At 43.0% G+C, this 13,603-nt stretch overlaps 2 protein-coding genes across 10 annotated transcripts in view; one reads left to right on the forward strand and one right to left on the reverse strand.

Annotated features, from left to right (window-relative positions):
- Positions 1 to 2,368, reverse strand: part of ENOPH1 (enolase-phosphatase 1) — a 37,164-nt gene extending 34,796 nt beyond the window's left edge. For both annotated transcript variants that reach the window (XM_047855237.1, XM_047855236.1), the window contains exon 1: positions 1,921 to 2,368. In XM_047855237.1, the coding sequence (XP_047711193.1) occupies positions 1,921 to 2,004 (84 nt within the window). In that variant the 5' untranslated portion in view covers positions 2,005 to 2,368. The remainder of the gene's footprint in view (positions 1 to 1,920) is intronic.
- Positions 2,369 to 2,983: 615 nt separating this feature from the next.
- Positions 2,984 to 8,409, forward strand: HNRNPDL (heterogeneous nuclear ribonucleoprotein D like). Of its 8 annotated transcripts, XR_007151476.1 has the most exons (9): positions 2,984 to 3,620; positions 4,406 to 4,574; positions 4,673 to 4,834; positions 5,285 to 5,416; positions 5,562 to 5,676; positions 6,395 to 6,565; positions 6,904 to 6,996; positions 7,370 to 7,474; positions 8,150 to 8,254. XR_007151476.1 is itself a non-coding variant. In XM_047855230.1 (8 exons), the coding sequence occupies exons 1-7, from the start codon at positions 3,178 to 3,180 to the stop codon at positions 6,972 to 6,974; spliced, it is 1,263 nt and encodes a 420-aa protein (XP_047711186.1). In that variant the 5' UTR covers positions 2,984 to 3,177; the 3' UTR covers positions 6,975 to 6,996; positions 7,370 to 8,409. The 8 variants fall into 8 exon arrangements, 6 of the variants coding, with proteins under 6 accessions (XP_047711186.1, XP_047711185.1, XP_047711184.1 ...); XR_007151475.1 differs by having other exon boundaries at positions 6,904 to 7,474; XM_047855230.1 differs by having other exon boundaries at positions 7,370 to 8,409.
- The last annotated feature ends 5,194 nt before the right edge of the window (positions 8,410 to 13,603 follow it).

Consider the following 13,603-nt stretch of genomic DNA (forward strand, 5'->3'; position numbering starts at 1 on the left):
CTCTGACATGATTAAAAACTGAGAAAAAATGTCAAATTAGATTTCTTAGGAACATATGCTAAGATGGTATTGTGATTCTTCTAAAAAATTTGCAAGTGGGTCTATATTGAAGTCCTAAAATGTTTATTTGATTGACATCAAGAAAATCATTCTTCACAGGTAATTTTCAAAATAAAACTAACTTGGGTGCCTGGGTGGCTCAGTCAGTTGAGAGTAGGACTCCTGTTTGGCTCAGGTCATACACGATCTCAAGGTTGTGAGATGAAGTCCCATTCCCAGCTCTGTGCTGAACGTGGAGCGTGCTGAGGATTCCCTCTCCCTCTTCTCCTCTTTCTCTCTCAAAATAAATCAACATTTTTTAAAAACAATTTTAATGTTTATTTGAGAGAGTATGAGCGAGGAAGAAGAGACAGAGACACAAAATTCGAAGCAGGTTCCAGGCTCTGAGCTGTCAGCGCAGAGCCTGACACAGGGCTCAAAGTCAGTTGCTTAACGGACTGAGCCACCCAGGTGCCCCAATAAGCATTTTAAAATAAATAAATAAATAAATAAATAAAACTAACAAAAAATTTTAAAACTCACGGGGTGCCTGGGTGGCTTAGTTGGTGAAGCGGACAACTTCAGCTCAGGTCATGATCTCTCGGTTTGTGGGTTCAAGTCCCGCCTAGGACTCTGAGCTGACACCTTGGAGCCTGGAGCCTGCTTCAGATTCTATCTCTGTCCCTCCCCTGCTTGTGCTCTCTTTCTCTCTCTCTCTCTCAAAAATAAAAAAATAAAATAAAATAAAATAAATTTTTAACTCAGGGTGCCTGGGTAGCTCAGTCAGTTAAGTCACCGACTGGATTTCAGCTCAGATCATGATCTCTGTGCTGACAGCACTGAGCCTGCTGGGATTCTCTCCCTCTTTCTCTCTGCGCCTTCCCTACTCTCTCTGTCTCTCAAAATAAACAAATAAACGTAAAAATATTTAAAACTCAGACTGCTTTGTTTGTTGAAAGATGGGTTTTTCCTACGTTGTAAGTAACCTATTACTGTATGTAAACGCTTCTAGTTAATGCTTTTATCTTAAACCTCTAGAAATCAAATAAAGGGTAGACTAGACCAAGGAATTCTTTTACAAATTACACTAATGCTTGCTACTTACTCTGATAGAACGTATGTATTTTTTAAAACTCTGCTAAAAGCAGAGCTATATGCTTATGAATTACGTGTAGGCAAGTGTTTGGTTAATAATGACACCCTAGAAGAAAGGCTCTGTGTAAGAGCTTCAAGTTTCCATGGTGTTCAGAGGAAAATGAACGGAATCTAGACATGTTTGATCTATAGCTTAATAAATCAGCGCCACATTCCACCTTGCCCAATCCAATAACACGAAGCGTGCAGTTGGCCACTAATGTTGCAAGAGTGGGAAGGGGCGAAGAATAACCAACATGGTCCAAGATACCAGGGTTACCTGAAAAGTTATCTTGACACTTCACTCTACGTTTTGCGTGACTAGACGTCTCCAGGACCACTCCATCGCAGCCACCGCCTAGCCAGGCCCAACCTAGAGCCAAGCAGGCGCTCACCTGCGGGGCGACAGGGCGCACACCTGGCCGGCGGGGGGCGCCCACCTCGCCTCTCCCAGTCCGAGCGCATCTGCCCTCCTCCACCCTTTTTCGCCACCATCTCCACCCATTCCCCACCCATCAGCATCTAACCAAGGACAGGGAATGGCGAGGATGATGAACAGGGTGCGGTGACGAAAAGATCCCCGCAACCTGCCGCAGCCTTTCTACTTCCTCCCATCTCGGAGCGGCGCAAAGCCACACCACCTTTCCTACGCCTCGCGTCTGTGGTACAAGGCCTGCAATACCTAAAAAAAAATGTTTTTAATGCTTCTAAGCACAAGTCACTTCCCCGCTCCCTTCCGCCCCTCACCTTCACGAAAGCAATCGGGGTTGTGGTACCTTCGATATCTAACAGGATCACAGTGACTTCGGCGGGCACGGAAAGCACGACCATTTCCCTACCGGATGCAACTACCAGAATCGGCCTACTGGTAGGTAGGGCAGAGGGCGGCGCCGGCTGCGCCCTCAGCACCGTTCTGGGCTTCCGACAGCCCCGCAAGAATCGCCCACCCGGCAACCGCGTGCGGCCCGAAGCTTAAGGTACAGGACCACCTCCACGCCCCTAAAGGTGGATCACACGGCCGTACAGGGGCCCAGAAGTACAGAGCTGCCAAGGGCCAGAGGACGAGACCACGTGGGCAGGGAAAGGGGGCGGTCCTTGCAGGGTTCCGAAGGGGTGGGGGGAGGTAAATGCGTCGATGCCGATTGGCCGCCAGAGGGCCTCGAACCCGATCCGTCAAAATGGGCCTCGCGTGGGCGGGAACAAAGAAGCGAACGCGGGAGCCGGGTCCGCGGGCGCGCGCGCGCTCTCCGCAGACTGGTTGAGCGAGCGGGAGAGGCCCGGGGCACGTGCAGACGGGAGCCCCGCGAGTGGCGCGCCGGGGATGTGAGTGCCCCTTGCCCTCTACGGCACCTAGCCCCCTCCCCGCCCACTGCCTCCGCTTTTGCATATTTACAGTAACCTGACCGGGCTCGCGCCCCTCCTCCCGTCCTCAGCCAGCCAAAGAGGCCGTACCGGGACTGGTTTGCCTGACTACGTCGGCCCGGGCTCCCGCCGATCGGTTAGGGAGGCCCGCCGCGCTTCCTCGGCCCGCGCGCCTGTGGCGGTAGCGGAAGAGGCGCCCGCGCCGCGCCGCTGTCCGGAGGGGCCACCGCGCGCCCGCTTCCTGTTCGGCTGGTTCCAGCCAGCTCGAGGACAAAACACGCGTGCGCGCGGCGGAGCGCGCTCGCTGTCTCAGCCGCCGGCGCCGGGCGCAGTCCGCCTTTTTCTGGAGCGACCCGGCCACGGTGCTAATCGATAGCAGCAGCCGCCACCGCAGCAGTCCGCACTGGGGGACCGAGGGCTTTGGAAAAAGGCGGGGTTGATGGCTCTGTACTAGGAGTGGGCTGGACCGGACGCCAGAGACAAAGGCTCTCAAGACAAGAGGGACTGTGGCCCTGCGACGGCACTGCTCGGGATTTTTGACCCCAGGACTTTTCGCCCCTTCGTTTTTCTCTTCTGACGCTTCTCTCATCTTAAGCCCGCGTCCCCTCACCCGCGACCTCGCTCCTCACCGGGAGGGCCGCGATGGAGGTCCCGCCCCGGCTCTCCCATGTGCCGCCGCCATTGTTCCCCTCTGCTCCCGCTACTTTAGCCTCCCGCAGCCTTTCCCATTGGCGGCCGCGGGCGCCTCGGCAGCTCGCCCCGCTCCTCCCTTCGCTCGCTCCCAGCTCCGCCCGGCAGGGGGCGCGCCGGGCCCAGCGCCACGTCACCGCCCAGCAGCCCTCCCGATTGGCGGGAGGGGCGGCTATAAAGGGAGGGCGCAGGCGGCGCCCGGATCTCTTCCGCCGCCATTTTAAATCCAGCTCCATACAACGCTCCGCCGCCGCTGCTGCCGCGACCCGGACTGCGCGCCAGCATCCCCCGGCCGACAGCTCCGCCACCATGGAGGACATGAACGAGTACAGCAACATAGAGGAATTCGCAGAGGGATCCAAGATCAACGCGAGCAAGAATCAGCAGGATGACGGGTACCGCACGCTTCTCTCTTCCCCCTCCCCCAGCGCGCCGCACGCGCCCTTCATCCTTGGGGAGCCGCGCGCTATCCCGGTTCTTGCCCCGAGTCGATTCCTCGCGTGCCTGCCGGGCCCCACTAGCTTAGAAGAAAGAGGAAAGTAGGAAACGGAGGGGTGACTCCAGCGGAGGGTGGGGGAAGGGCGGAGGAGTTGGAGGAGGAGGGCGGCGGCGGCGTCTGTGTCCCGAGTGCGCAGGCGCCGCGTGGGGCCCGAGGGGGAGGGGCCGGCCTCGCTGCGCCACATGCTGCAGCTGCTGCCGCCTTTTCATTGTGTCTGTGCTAGGGCCCCGCGCAGTTTTCCTGGGCGGTGTTACGGAAATACTCGTTTGGAATCGGTGTGTGAGTGGTACTTGGATCCCCAGGACGTGTTAAGAGTTCTTTAGGTGGCATGTTGGCTTGACAGCTGTGAAAGAGGATGAACCTAAGTTGTGAGGGATCAGCTTAGGAAGTTGGGGTTTTTAAATCTTAAAGCAATCGAACATACTTTGCTGATCTTGTTTAAACTTCGTATCATGAAGCATGGCGAGCACGCTGTCCACTGTTTCGAATAAGCGACCTCGATGGAATTGGGGAGAGGGTTTGTGTTTTTTGTTTTAATACTTGATCTGTAGACCCGGATTGAATTCCTTGCATATACAGTTAAACTTCCCCGTGCTTGGTTCGTAGTTAACATAACTCCAGAACTGAAGTAATCGTGTGAGGCGCTGCTAATCTTTTTTAAAAAAATAACTTTATTTCTAGTAAAATGTTTATTGGAGGCTTGAGCTGGGATACAAGCAAGAAAGATCTGACTGAATATTTGTCTCGATTTGGGGAAGTTGTAGACTGTACAATAAAAACAGATCCAGTGACTGGAAGATCAAGAGGATTTGGATTTGTGCTTTTCAAAGATGCTGCTAGTGTTGATAAGGTAGGAGCAGGTTTTGCATTGTAGTCCTTCTGTGTACTTTTGCAAATTGGGGGTTTTCCTTGCTTGCATAGCGTTGTCAGATTAAATTTGTCTTCTAGGTTTTGGAACTGAAAGAACACAAACTGGATGGCAAATTGATAGACCCCAAAAGGGCCAAAGCTTTAAAAGGGAAAGAACCTCCCAAAAAGGTTTTTGTGGGTGGATTGAGCCCAGATACTTCTGAAGAACAAATTAAAGAATATTTTGGAGCCTTTGGAGAGGTGCGCTTTATGACTACTTTTGTGTATGTTTATGTAATCCCGGCTTTTTACAGAAAAGAACATTATCCGATGTGGAAGAGATTAAACTAACTGCTCAGGTCCTTTTTAGTCACTACTTTAATCACTGTTTACTGTGCATGATGGAAACCCATACTGAATTTGTTTTGGCCAAATCACAGGTGCTTTGGTGTGGTCAGTGTTTGGACTTCTACCAATGGCATCTATTGGGTACAAAATAATAAATGAAGTTTTGCTCTCCTTTCTAAATGCTTCACAGACGAATCTTTGCAGTTTGAGTTGACAGTAAAGTAGGAGCTTTTATACAGATGTAATGTGACTAGAGTAACATGCAATATGTGTTCGAAACTTGGAAAGGACCTGGGGTATTCTAAAACCTTTTGGTAGCTTTTATCATTACTGGATGATCGTGAGTGTGCTTCTTGATTGCAGATTGAAAATATTGAACTTCCCATGGATACAAAAACAAATGAAAGAAGAGGATTTTGCTTTATTACATACACAGATGAAGAGCCAGTAAAGAAATTGTTAGAAAGCAGATATCATCAAATTGGTTCTGGGAAGGTAAAGCCATCTTGATTCTATTAAGTGAAAATGTTGAGGGTGGTTTTTGTTTTGTTTCTTTTAGTGAATTTCTCAATTTGTTTTGAGAAGAATAAAAGGGCTTGACATAGTAAAAATTCTATTTGTTTTTTTAATGTGTTTATAGTGTGAAATCAAAGTTGCACAACCCAAAGAGGTCTATAGGCAGCAACAGCAACAACAAAAAGGAGGAAGAGGTGCTGCAGCTGGTGGACGAGGTGGTACTAGGGGTCGTGGACGAGGTGAGACTTAATTCTTTGAAGATGGCTCAGTGGTGTAGGCTGCAAATTGCTAAATAGGAATAAGCCCATAAGAAAGTAAAGCTAGTTTTAAACTGTTCGAATATGAAAAATTCTCAGGTTAGTGGGTGGGTTTTTGTTAGTTTACTGGTTTCACCTCTTCAAAGAATGGCCAGCCTGACAGGGCCATTACTAATGGGGAAATAATACCACTTAATGTGATTAAGATTACATGGTACATCATGGCATGATAGGGGTTTTTTTGGGCAGGAGTCCTTGTTTTAAAGCTAAACAATCTACCTGTTTTCACCTTCTCCTGATTTTCCTTCCTGTTAAAGTTTATTTATTTTGAAGGACAGTGCGCACCTGTGCGCATGGCGGAGGGGCAGAAAGAGATAATCAAAGGCAGGCTCTGCTTGAACTCAACAAACCTTGAGATCATGACCTGAGCTGAAATCAAGTCTGTTGCTTAACCAACTGAGCCACCCAGGTGCCCCTGTCCTGATTTTCCATTACATGTAGGAAGCTTGATAACTGGCACAATTGGACTTTCTGCCCCCTTTTATGATAATTAAAATAATAATTTTCTCCAGTCAGATAGCAATATAGATGTACATTCTGCTTGTTTAAGATTTGTGGAGTGAGAGACAGGAACACAACATTTTATGTTAGGATTGGGGGTCAGAAGTTGTCTCCTAACAATCATTGTGCATTGTTTCAGGTCAGGGCCAAAACTGGAACCAAGGATTTAATAACTATTATGATCAAGGATATGGAAATTACAATAGTGCCTATGGTGGTGATCAAAACTATAGTGGCTATGGCGGCTATGATTATACTGGGTATAACTATGGGAACTATGGATATGGACAGGGATATGCAGACTACAGTGGTAAGAATATTTAACTTAATTTCATAAACCAATGGTATTAAAATTCAGTGTTAAAAGTGCAATCCCATTCTGCAATTGTGTGTGGGTTTTCCGTTTTTTGAAGTGTTTGGGAGTTTTTGAAGCATTTGATAGTGATAGGATGGTTACTGACAAAGACTTTGGTTAGAAATGTTCTGGAGTACGTGAAACATGACTAGTTTATAATAGCTATTTAAAATACATGGTTTTGATGTTTTGGCATGCAGAGTATTACACATTTAAGAGTTTTCTATTAATATTTATGATGAAACTTTTATAGAAAGCATTCTTAATGTAATTTTTTTGTGTTTTCAAAATAGGCCAACAGAGCACTTACGGCAAGGCGTCTCGAGGGGGTGGCAATCACCAAAACAATTACCAGCCATACTAAAGGAGGACGTTGGAGAAAACAGGTGTGTATAAGAGTACAAGAAACCAGTGGAAATGTCTAATTTAATTTAAAGATCAATAGACAAATGAAAAATAAGTAAAAACAAAATATTATGTAGTCTGTTTTTACTAAATTGTTAATTTTTTAATTGCTTTATGAGCCTATTTTGCCTAAAGTGTCTATAGATCTTTAACTTTAAAGTCTTATCTCACCTTCTTTAGTATTACAGAAAAACTTAAGAGTTTTTCTGTTTGCTTTGTGTACCAGGTGGTCTAGAGGAATAATTAAACATTTTTAGAACTATTAACAGGTAAAGTACTGAAATGGGTACAACTTAAGGAAAACAAGAATGTTGTCTTCTAACTCTGACATTATACCTTGTTTGTACCCGCCAGCGGGAACTTCATTGCAGGCCGTGTGTCACCCTGACCACGTCTATCTCTGGGGGTCGCACGTTGCGGGCAGAGCGCAAGGCATACACCAGAAAACGCTGTCCTGTGGTATGGTCTCTTCCAACTTCATGTACCAGCGTAAAGATTAAAGTGGAAAACTTCAGACTTTGGCTTCTTTTTTAATCTTTTTGAAGATTAAGTGTCTAAACTTAACTTAAATGGTTTTTTACAGGAGTTAAAGTACATAAATGCCTTTTTACAGCTTAATCATTTTGGTCTTCTGTTTAGTGTTGTATTTCAATTGTGGAGCCTCATTTTAAGTGTTCATTCTTTAAGATTTAATGCTTGCTTTTTCTTTTTATAGCTAATAGTGAAATCTACAAACCAAAACAAGAACTTTAAAATCTGGGATATAAATTAAAGATCATATGCACACAGCAATTCGTTTTCTTCTAATATAATAAGCCTATTAGGAATTCATTTTTGTAAGAGCATTTTTTGGCTTACTAGAGATGCTTCTAGTAGACCTAAATCTAGTATACTTCAGTCTGAATATGGGAACATTGCATTCCCTGATTCCTTACTAAATTTAAATTCACTATCATTTGGGAACTGCAGGGTGAATATTAATTACCCAATCTACATTTTGCAATTGAATATGCATGTGATCTTTAATTATTGAAGAAAAGAATAAATTGAGGACTTAAAACAATTCATGAAAGTGGACCTTTGAAAGCTTTCAGAGTTACACAAATCTAATTGCTATTTTGTTTTTGTTTTTAGGAGGAGATTGCTAAAGTTAACCCATCTTGCAGGACGACATTGAAGATTGGTCTTCTGTTGATCTAAGATGATTATTTTGTAAAAGACTTTCTAGTGTACAAGATACAACTGTGTCCAACTGTATATAGCCGCCAATTAGTTTTCTTTGTTTTTACTTTGTCTTTTGCTATCTGTGTTATGACTCAATGTGGATTTGTGTTTATACAAATTTTATTTGTATGATTTCATGTTAAATCTCAAATAAATGCTTCCTTATGTGATTGTTTTTCTGCGTCAGGTACTAAATAGCTCTGTAAAAGTGTAATTTAAAATAAGCAATAATTAAGGCACAGTTTATTTTGTAGGGAATATTGGTCCATAGGGAGAAACTGTGGTCCTTTTACGAATAGCCAGCTACAGTGTGCCCCTGTTCCCCCTTTTTGTTAGATGTAGTCTATGCTCTAAGGCTTCATTTCCCTGCTGAGGTTTCCACCACACCTGTAACGTTTCTCTGTGTATTTGGAGACCTTGTCATAGTGTTGTCATTAGTGGAAGCTTTCTAGCAGACCATCAGTCTTCTGGATTATATTTTGAAGAACTGTACCTTTTTAGCACAAAGCATGTTGGTAGTTCCTTTTCGTAAATAGAAGTGATTGTGCTTTTTTCCTGTCTCTGGAAAGCCGTTGATTAGGGTAAGCTCATTCAGAATCTGGTCTGTTAGAGCTTTGGCTAATTGTAATACCATGACTTGACTTGTTTTCTTGATTAAATATCCAGATATACCCAGGGAAAAGGCACTGTTAAACAGTGTGTTGGAGCTACAGTTTGAGTATCCGAAATCGTTACAAGGATTTTGGCAGATAGGTATGAGGTGGTTAAAATTTGAGCAAAAGTTAGATGCAGATATTTGAAGTAGTGACTTGAGGAAGTCAGTTGTATTCTATTGGTATTGTCACAGCAAGCACCAAACTGAACAAAATGTTTTCTTTTGGGGGGTTTTTAGGAAGCTATATTGGGTGTTAACTGTTAATGTGGTGTGAGTTTTTAGAAAAAGTCATGCTAGTAGATTCCATCATTTTTAATGCATTAGTGCATGAGCTGCATAGTTAAGCATTCCATATTCAGACATAGGAGTAGTGAGGAAAAGTATAATTTAAATTTTATGTATGTCAATGCAAATCTAAGGTGACTGAGTCATTACAACAGATTTTCCTGGTGAATCAAGCAGTTTTAGCTCTAGGTTTTGGAGAAATTCCTGGGTAAATCTAAGCTTCAAATTTTACATTCAGTGTAGTTGGATTTAAGGGGTTTTTTTAAGTTTTTCTGTGGTTCTACGTTAGCCTTTAGGATTGGCATACGTGTTCATATGCAGAGCAGTTGACCTCACCTTCAACCAAATGTAAATTTTTTATGCTGATGAACCTGCCTTTTGTTTTATTTGGTGCCTGCAGCTTTCTTTGTTTAATGATGTTTGTACTCGCTGGCTATCAAGTTACAATGCACTTGGCCTTGTTCTGCTCCTGTTTTGCTATTTGACCTTAAACCTAGGCCAAGTACCAATGTTGGTTATTGCAAGGGACTGTTTATTCTTTCAACATGCAACCTTAGGGAACAAGGGAGATTTTCATTTTAAGTTATGTTGTCAAAGTCTGTAGGTGCAGTGTCTAGGGCAGTGAATCCTGTTAAGTTCAAATTTATGATTAGGTGACAAGTTGACATTGAGATTGTCCTTTCCCTGATCAAAAATGAATAAAGGCTTTTTAAACAAAATCCAAACTCTTCAATCAAGTCTTGGTATATATGGCTTTGAAGAAATACACTACATCTAGAGATTATTGTCTGAGGTTTACAAAAAACAGTGTGCTTGGTTTTTTACCCCCTCAAGAGGCTTAGGACTCTTATTAAGAATTTAGGCTCTGTAAGTGCCAAATGATGTAAATTTTAAATACGCCAAGAAAAATGCTCTAGGCACTTGATTTTGATGAATGAAAGTTATCAAGATACCCTGAGGTATTCATTTAGAACTAATTTGATAAGTTAATTGAAGGGGTGAGGATGGAAATTCTGAAAGCCTATGACAAACATTCAAGTAGCCTGTGTATTTTGTTAAGTATGCTATCTGAATGGTTTTGACCAAGTTCTGTGTGGTGTTCCTCATCCTAATACAAACTTGATTTCATTAGTTTCAGTTAAATTTATATAATTGGGGATATTAAGAATTAAGATGTGTGTTGGGGTACTAATGTGGATAAGCAGAGCTTTTATTCCATTCTCAGATGCATCATTCAGAATGGTGATAGGGACTGGACTTCTTGATAATCTTACACTTTAATAATTTTTTAATATATGAAAACTTCATCACTACCCAATACCAAGATTTGATAAGATGTCAACCACAGGATGTTAAATTTCACTGAATCACTTTTAAGGATGCTGCAGTTGTATAAACTATTTTTTATTGCCTTTTCTATGAAGTCATAAAATACGGTCTGTTAGGATTAGATGGGGTTTTGTATTTTTGTCTTGGGTTGGATGTGGAATTGCAACAAATTTTGGTTGAAATGGTAAGAAACCACTTATAACACTTCAACCACTGCTTTTTATAAACTAGGATAGAATATAGTGCTGTCCTGGGGATTACAGGAAAATAAACATTCTGAAGATTTGTGTTTATGTGGCAGTTTGACCCCTGGTTTTATTCTTTTAGGAGTCATTTAAGAGGTGCACCCCTTTGGGTTGCTGTCTGGCTTAGGCAGTGGAGCATGTGTGTTGATCCCAGGGTTGTAAGTTTGAGTGCCATGTTGGGGGTAGAGAAAACTTAATCTTTTTAAAAAGGTGTACCCCCATTTGGGGGGAGGTATATTGTCAGAGGGTGTTGGGAGTAAGTTGTAGGGTGTTTGTTCTTTTAAGTTTGTTTTGAGAGAGGGGAAGAGAGTCCCACAAACCGCGAGGTCATTACCTGAGCCAAAATCCAGAGTCAGACATTCAACCGATCGAGCCATCCAGGTGCCTGGAGTTGTAGTTTTAAAAAGGATATTCAGTATAATTTCAGATTTATTTAAAACCTAGAAATGTTGAATAAGAGAATGGTTAGAGTTTATCAAAGGCCAACACAAATTAGAAATATGTAAGAAAGTATCTTGCAGGGGTGCTTGGGTGGCTTGGTTGGTTAAGCGTCCTACTCAATTTTCAGTTCAGGACAGGATGTCAGGGTTTGTGAGATAGAGTCCCCTAACAGACTCTGCACTGACAGTGTGGAGCTGCTTGGGATTCTCTCCCTCTCTCTGCCCTTCCCCTGCTCATGTGCTTGCTCGCACGTGCTCTCTCTAAAAAAAAAAATTTTCTTTATGCTGTTCCAGTGGTTATGTCCTTTCGAGAATCTGACCAAAAATGAATTCTCTTCTGACAGAAAAATGCCTATCCATACGTAAATATTTTAAGGGTGGATTCAGAGAAATTCTTTGAAAGCTATCTACTTTAAAAGGCTCTTGCAGTTGGTGGCTTTTATGGTAACTGACTAAAATTTACTGAATTTGCTATCATTGATGAGGTTGCACAAGGGGTGTCTTCAGATGTTCTCTACTTCGGTATTTGTGTCTTGGGTTGTCAACACTTACATAGGGTGATAGTTTTATTAAAAGACAGGAGCTGCCAACCCCACAAAAGTCCCTATGCAAAATTTTGGTTAATCTCCTGATTTTAAAATTGTAGAAGTTAGCTAATTAAAAATACCAACTCACAGGGCACCTGCGTGTCTCAGTTAAGCATCCAACTCATGGTTTCAGCTCAGGTTGTGATATCACAGTTCAAGCCCTGTGCAGACGTCTGGGCTGACAGCACAGAGCCTGCTTGGAATTCTCACTTGCTGTCTCTCTCTCTCTCTCTACCCCTTTGCCGCTCATGTGTGCCTGCACTTTCTCTCTCAAACAGTCTCTAAAGAAAAAAAAAAAAAAATGCACTACATTTTGGAATCTTAGATTTCTATTCCCTTAAGCATCTCTTGAGTCCTAGATTTTGAACAAGCTTTTGCCACCTATGGGAATGATCTGTTAGCATTAAGATTGGTCAGCAGTCTTTAATACAATTAATTTGTAAGTACTGAGATCTTTTGTAGGAAAATAAGATTTTAGTACAGTTGATTGATTCTTTTTCCTCTGATGACACTGAAGCCTTGATAATCTGTAGCAAACTCCTTATTCTCATGACAGATCTGTCCAATGGGATTGACAGTGATTATTTAGGTTGTCTCTTGAACCATGAGACATTTGGGACATAAGTTTCTCATAGACCATGTAAGTGAAAGGATGAAAGAATGATGTGATAGTGGGGCCTAAGTGGTATTTTAGGATAGTTCCAACAGTTTCCATTACCAGGACAAGTCTTTTAAATACATTCTTCCATGGACTATATGTTTTGAATACATGTTATCAAGTATATTGCTCTCATGTGATGATACTTTTTTTTTTTTTTTTTTTTTAGAGAGCGAGTGCTCGCACAAGCTGTGGAGAGGGGCAGAGAGAGAGAGAGAGAGAGAGAGAGAGAGAGAGAGAATCCCAAGTAGGCTCTCTGCTGTTGGCAGATCCCGAGACTGCTGCAGGGCTCAATCCCATGAACCTGTGAGATCATGACCTGAGCCAAAATCAAAAGTCCAATGCTTAAACAACTGAGCCAATCAGAATTTCCATAGTGTGATAATCAGCATCATACCACCAAATTTATTGCCAGTCAAAATCAAAGCAATATTTTCATTGGCTTGTGCAGATTTTTTAAAATCTGTGATTTCTATCAGACTTTTAAAATACTGAAAATAGGGGCGCCTGGGAGGCTTGGTCGGTTAAGCATCCGACTTTGGCTCAGGTCATGATCTCGCGGTCCGTGAATTTGAGCCCCGCGTCGGGCTCTGTGCTGACAGCTCAGAGCCTGGAGCCTGTTTCAGATTCTGTGTCTCCCTCTCTCTCTGCCCCTCCTCTGTTCGTGCTCTCTCTCTGTCTCAAAAATAAACGTTAAAAAAATTTTTTTTTAAATACTGAAAATAAGTCTAAGAATTTTCATTACTACTTTCTAGGACTGTAGCACTGCACTTAACATATTGGAAATAAGGAAAAGGAAAAGGCATTTTCAAGTATGCGTTACTTCATATTCTGGATGAAAAGTGATTTTAAAATACATGCAGTATGGATACAATTCAAGTTCTTTTAAATTATACATTTGAACGACTGCATCAGAAACAAAAAGACTCCCCAATTTTACTTTTGATCTTATTTAAAATATATACTTCTGTGGCACCTGAGTGTCTCTGTTAAGCGTCCGACTTCGTCTCAGGTCATGATCTCACCATCCGTGAGTTTGAGCCCCACGTCATACTCTGTGCCAACACCTCAGATCCTGGAGCCTGTTTCAGATTCTGTGTCTCCCTCTCTGCCCCTTCTCCACTAGTGGTCTGTCTCTCTCTCAAAAATAAAATAAAAACGCAAA

The sequence above is a fragment of the Prionailurus viverrinus genome, chromosome B1 (assembly GCF_022837055.1).
Source record: "Prionailurus viverrinus isolate Anna chromosome B1, UM_Priviv_1.0, whole genome shotgun sequence".
Lineage (NCBI taxonomy): Eukaryota > Metazoa > Chordata > Mammalia > Carnivora > Felidae > Prionailurus > Prionailurus viverrinus.

Bases quoted from the DNA above. Each gene is read 5' to 3' on its own strand.
- HNRNPDL (XM_047855228.1), top strand. From the start codon at position 3,178: ATGGAGGTCCCGCCCCGGCTCTCCCATGTGCCGCCGCCATTGTTCCCC. The intron at 5,417-5,561 runs GTAAAGCCATCT...ATGTGTTTATAG, and splicing joins ATCAAATTGGTTCTGGGAAG to TGTGAAATCAAAGTTGCACA. The intron at 6,566-6,903 runs GTAAGAATATTT...TTTTCAAAATAG, and splicing joins GGGATATGCAGACTACAGTG to GCCAACAGAGCACTTACGGC.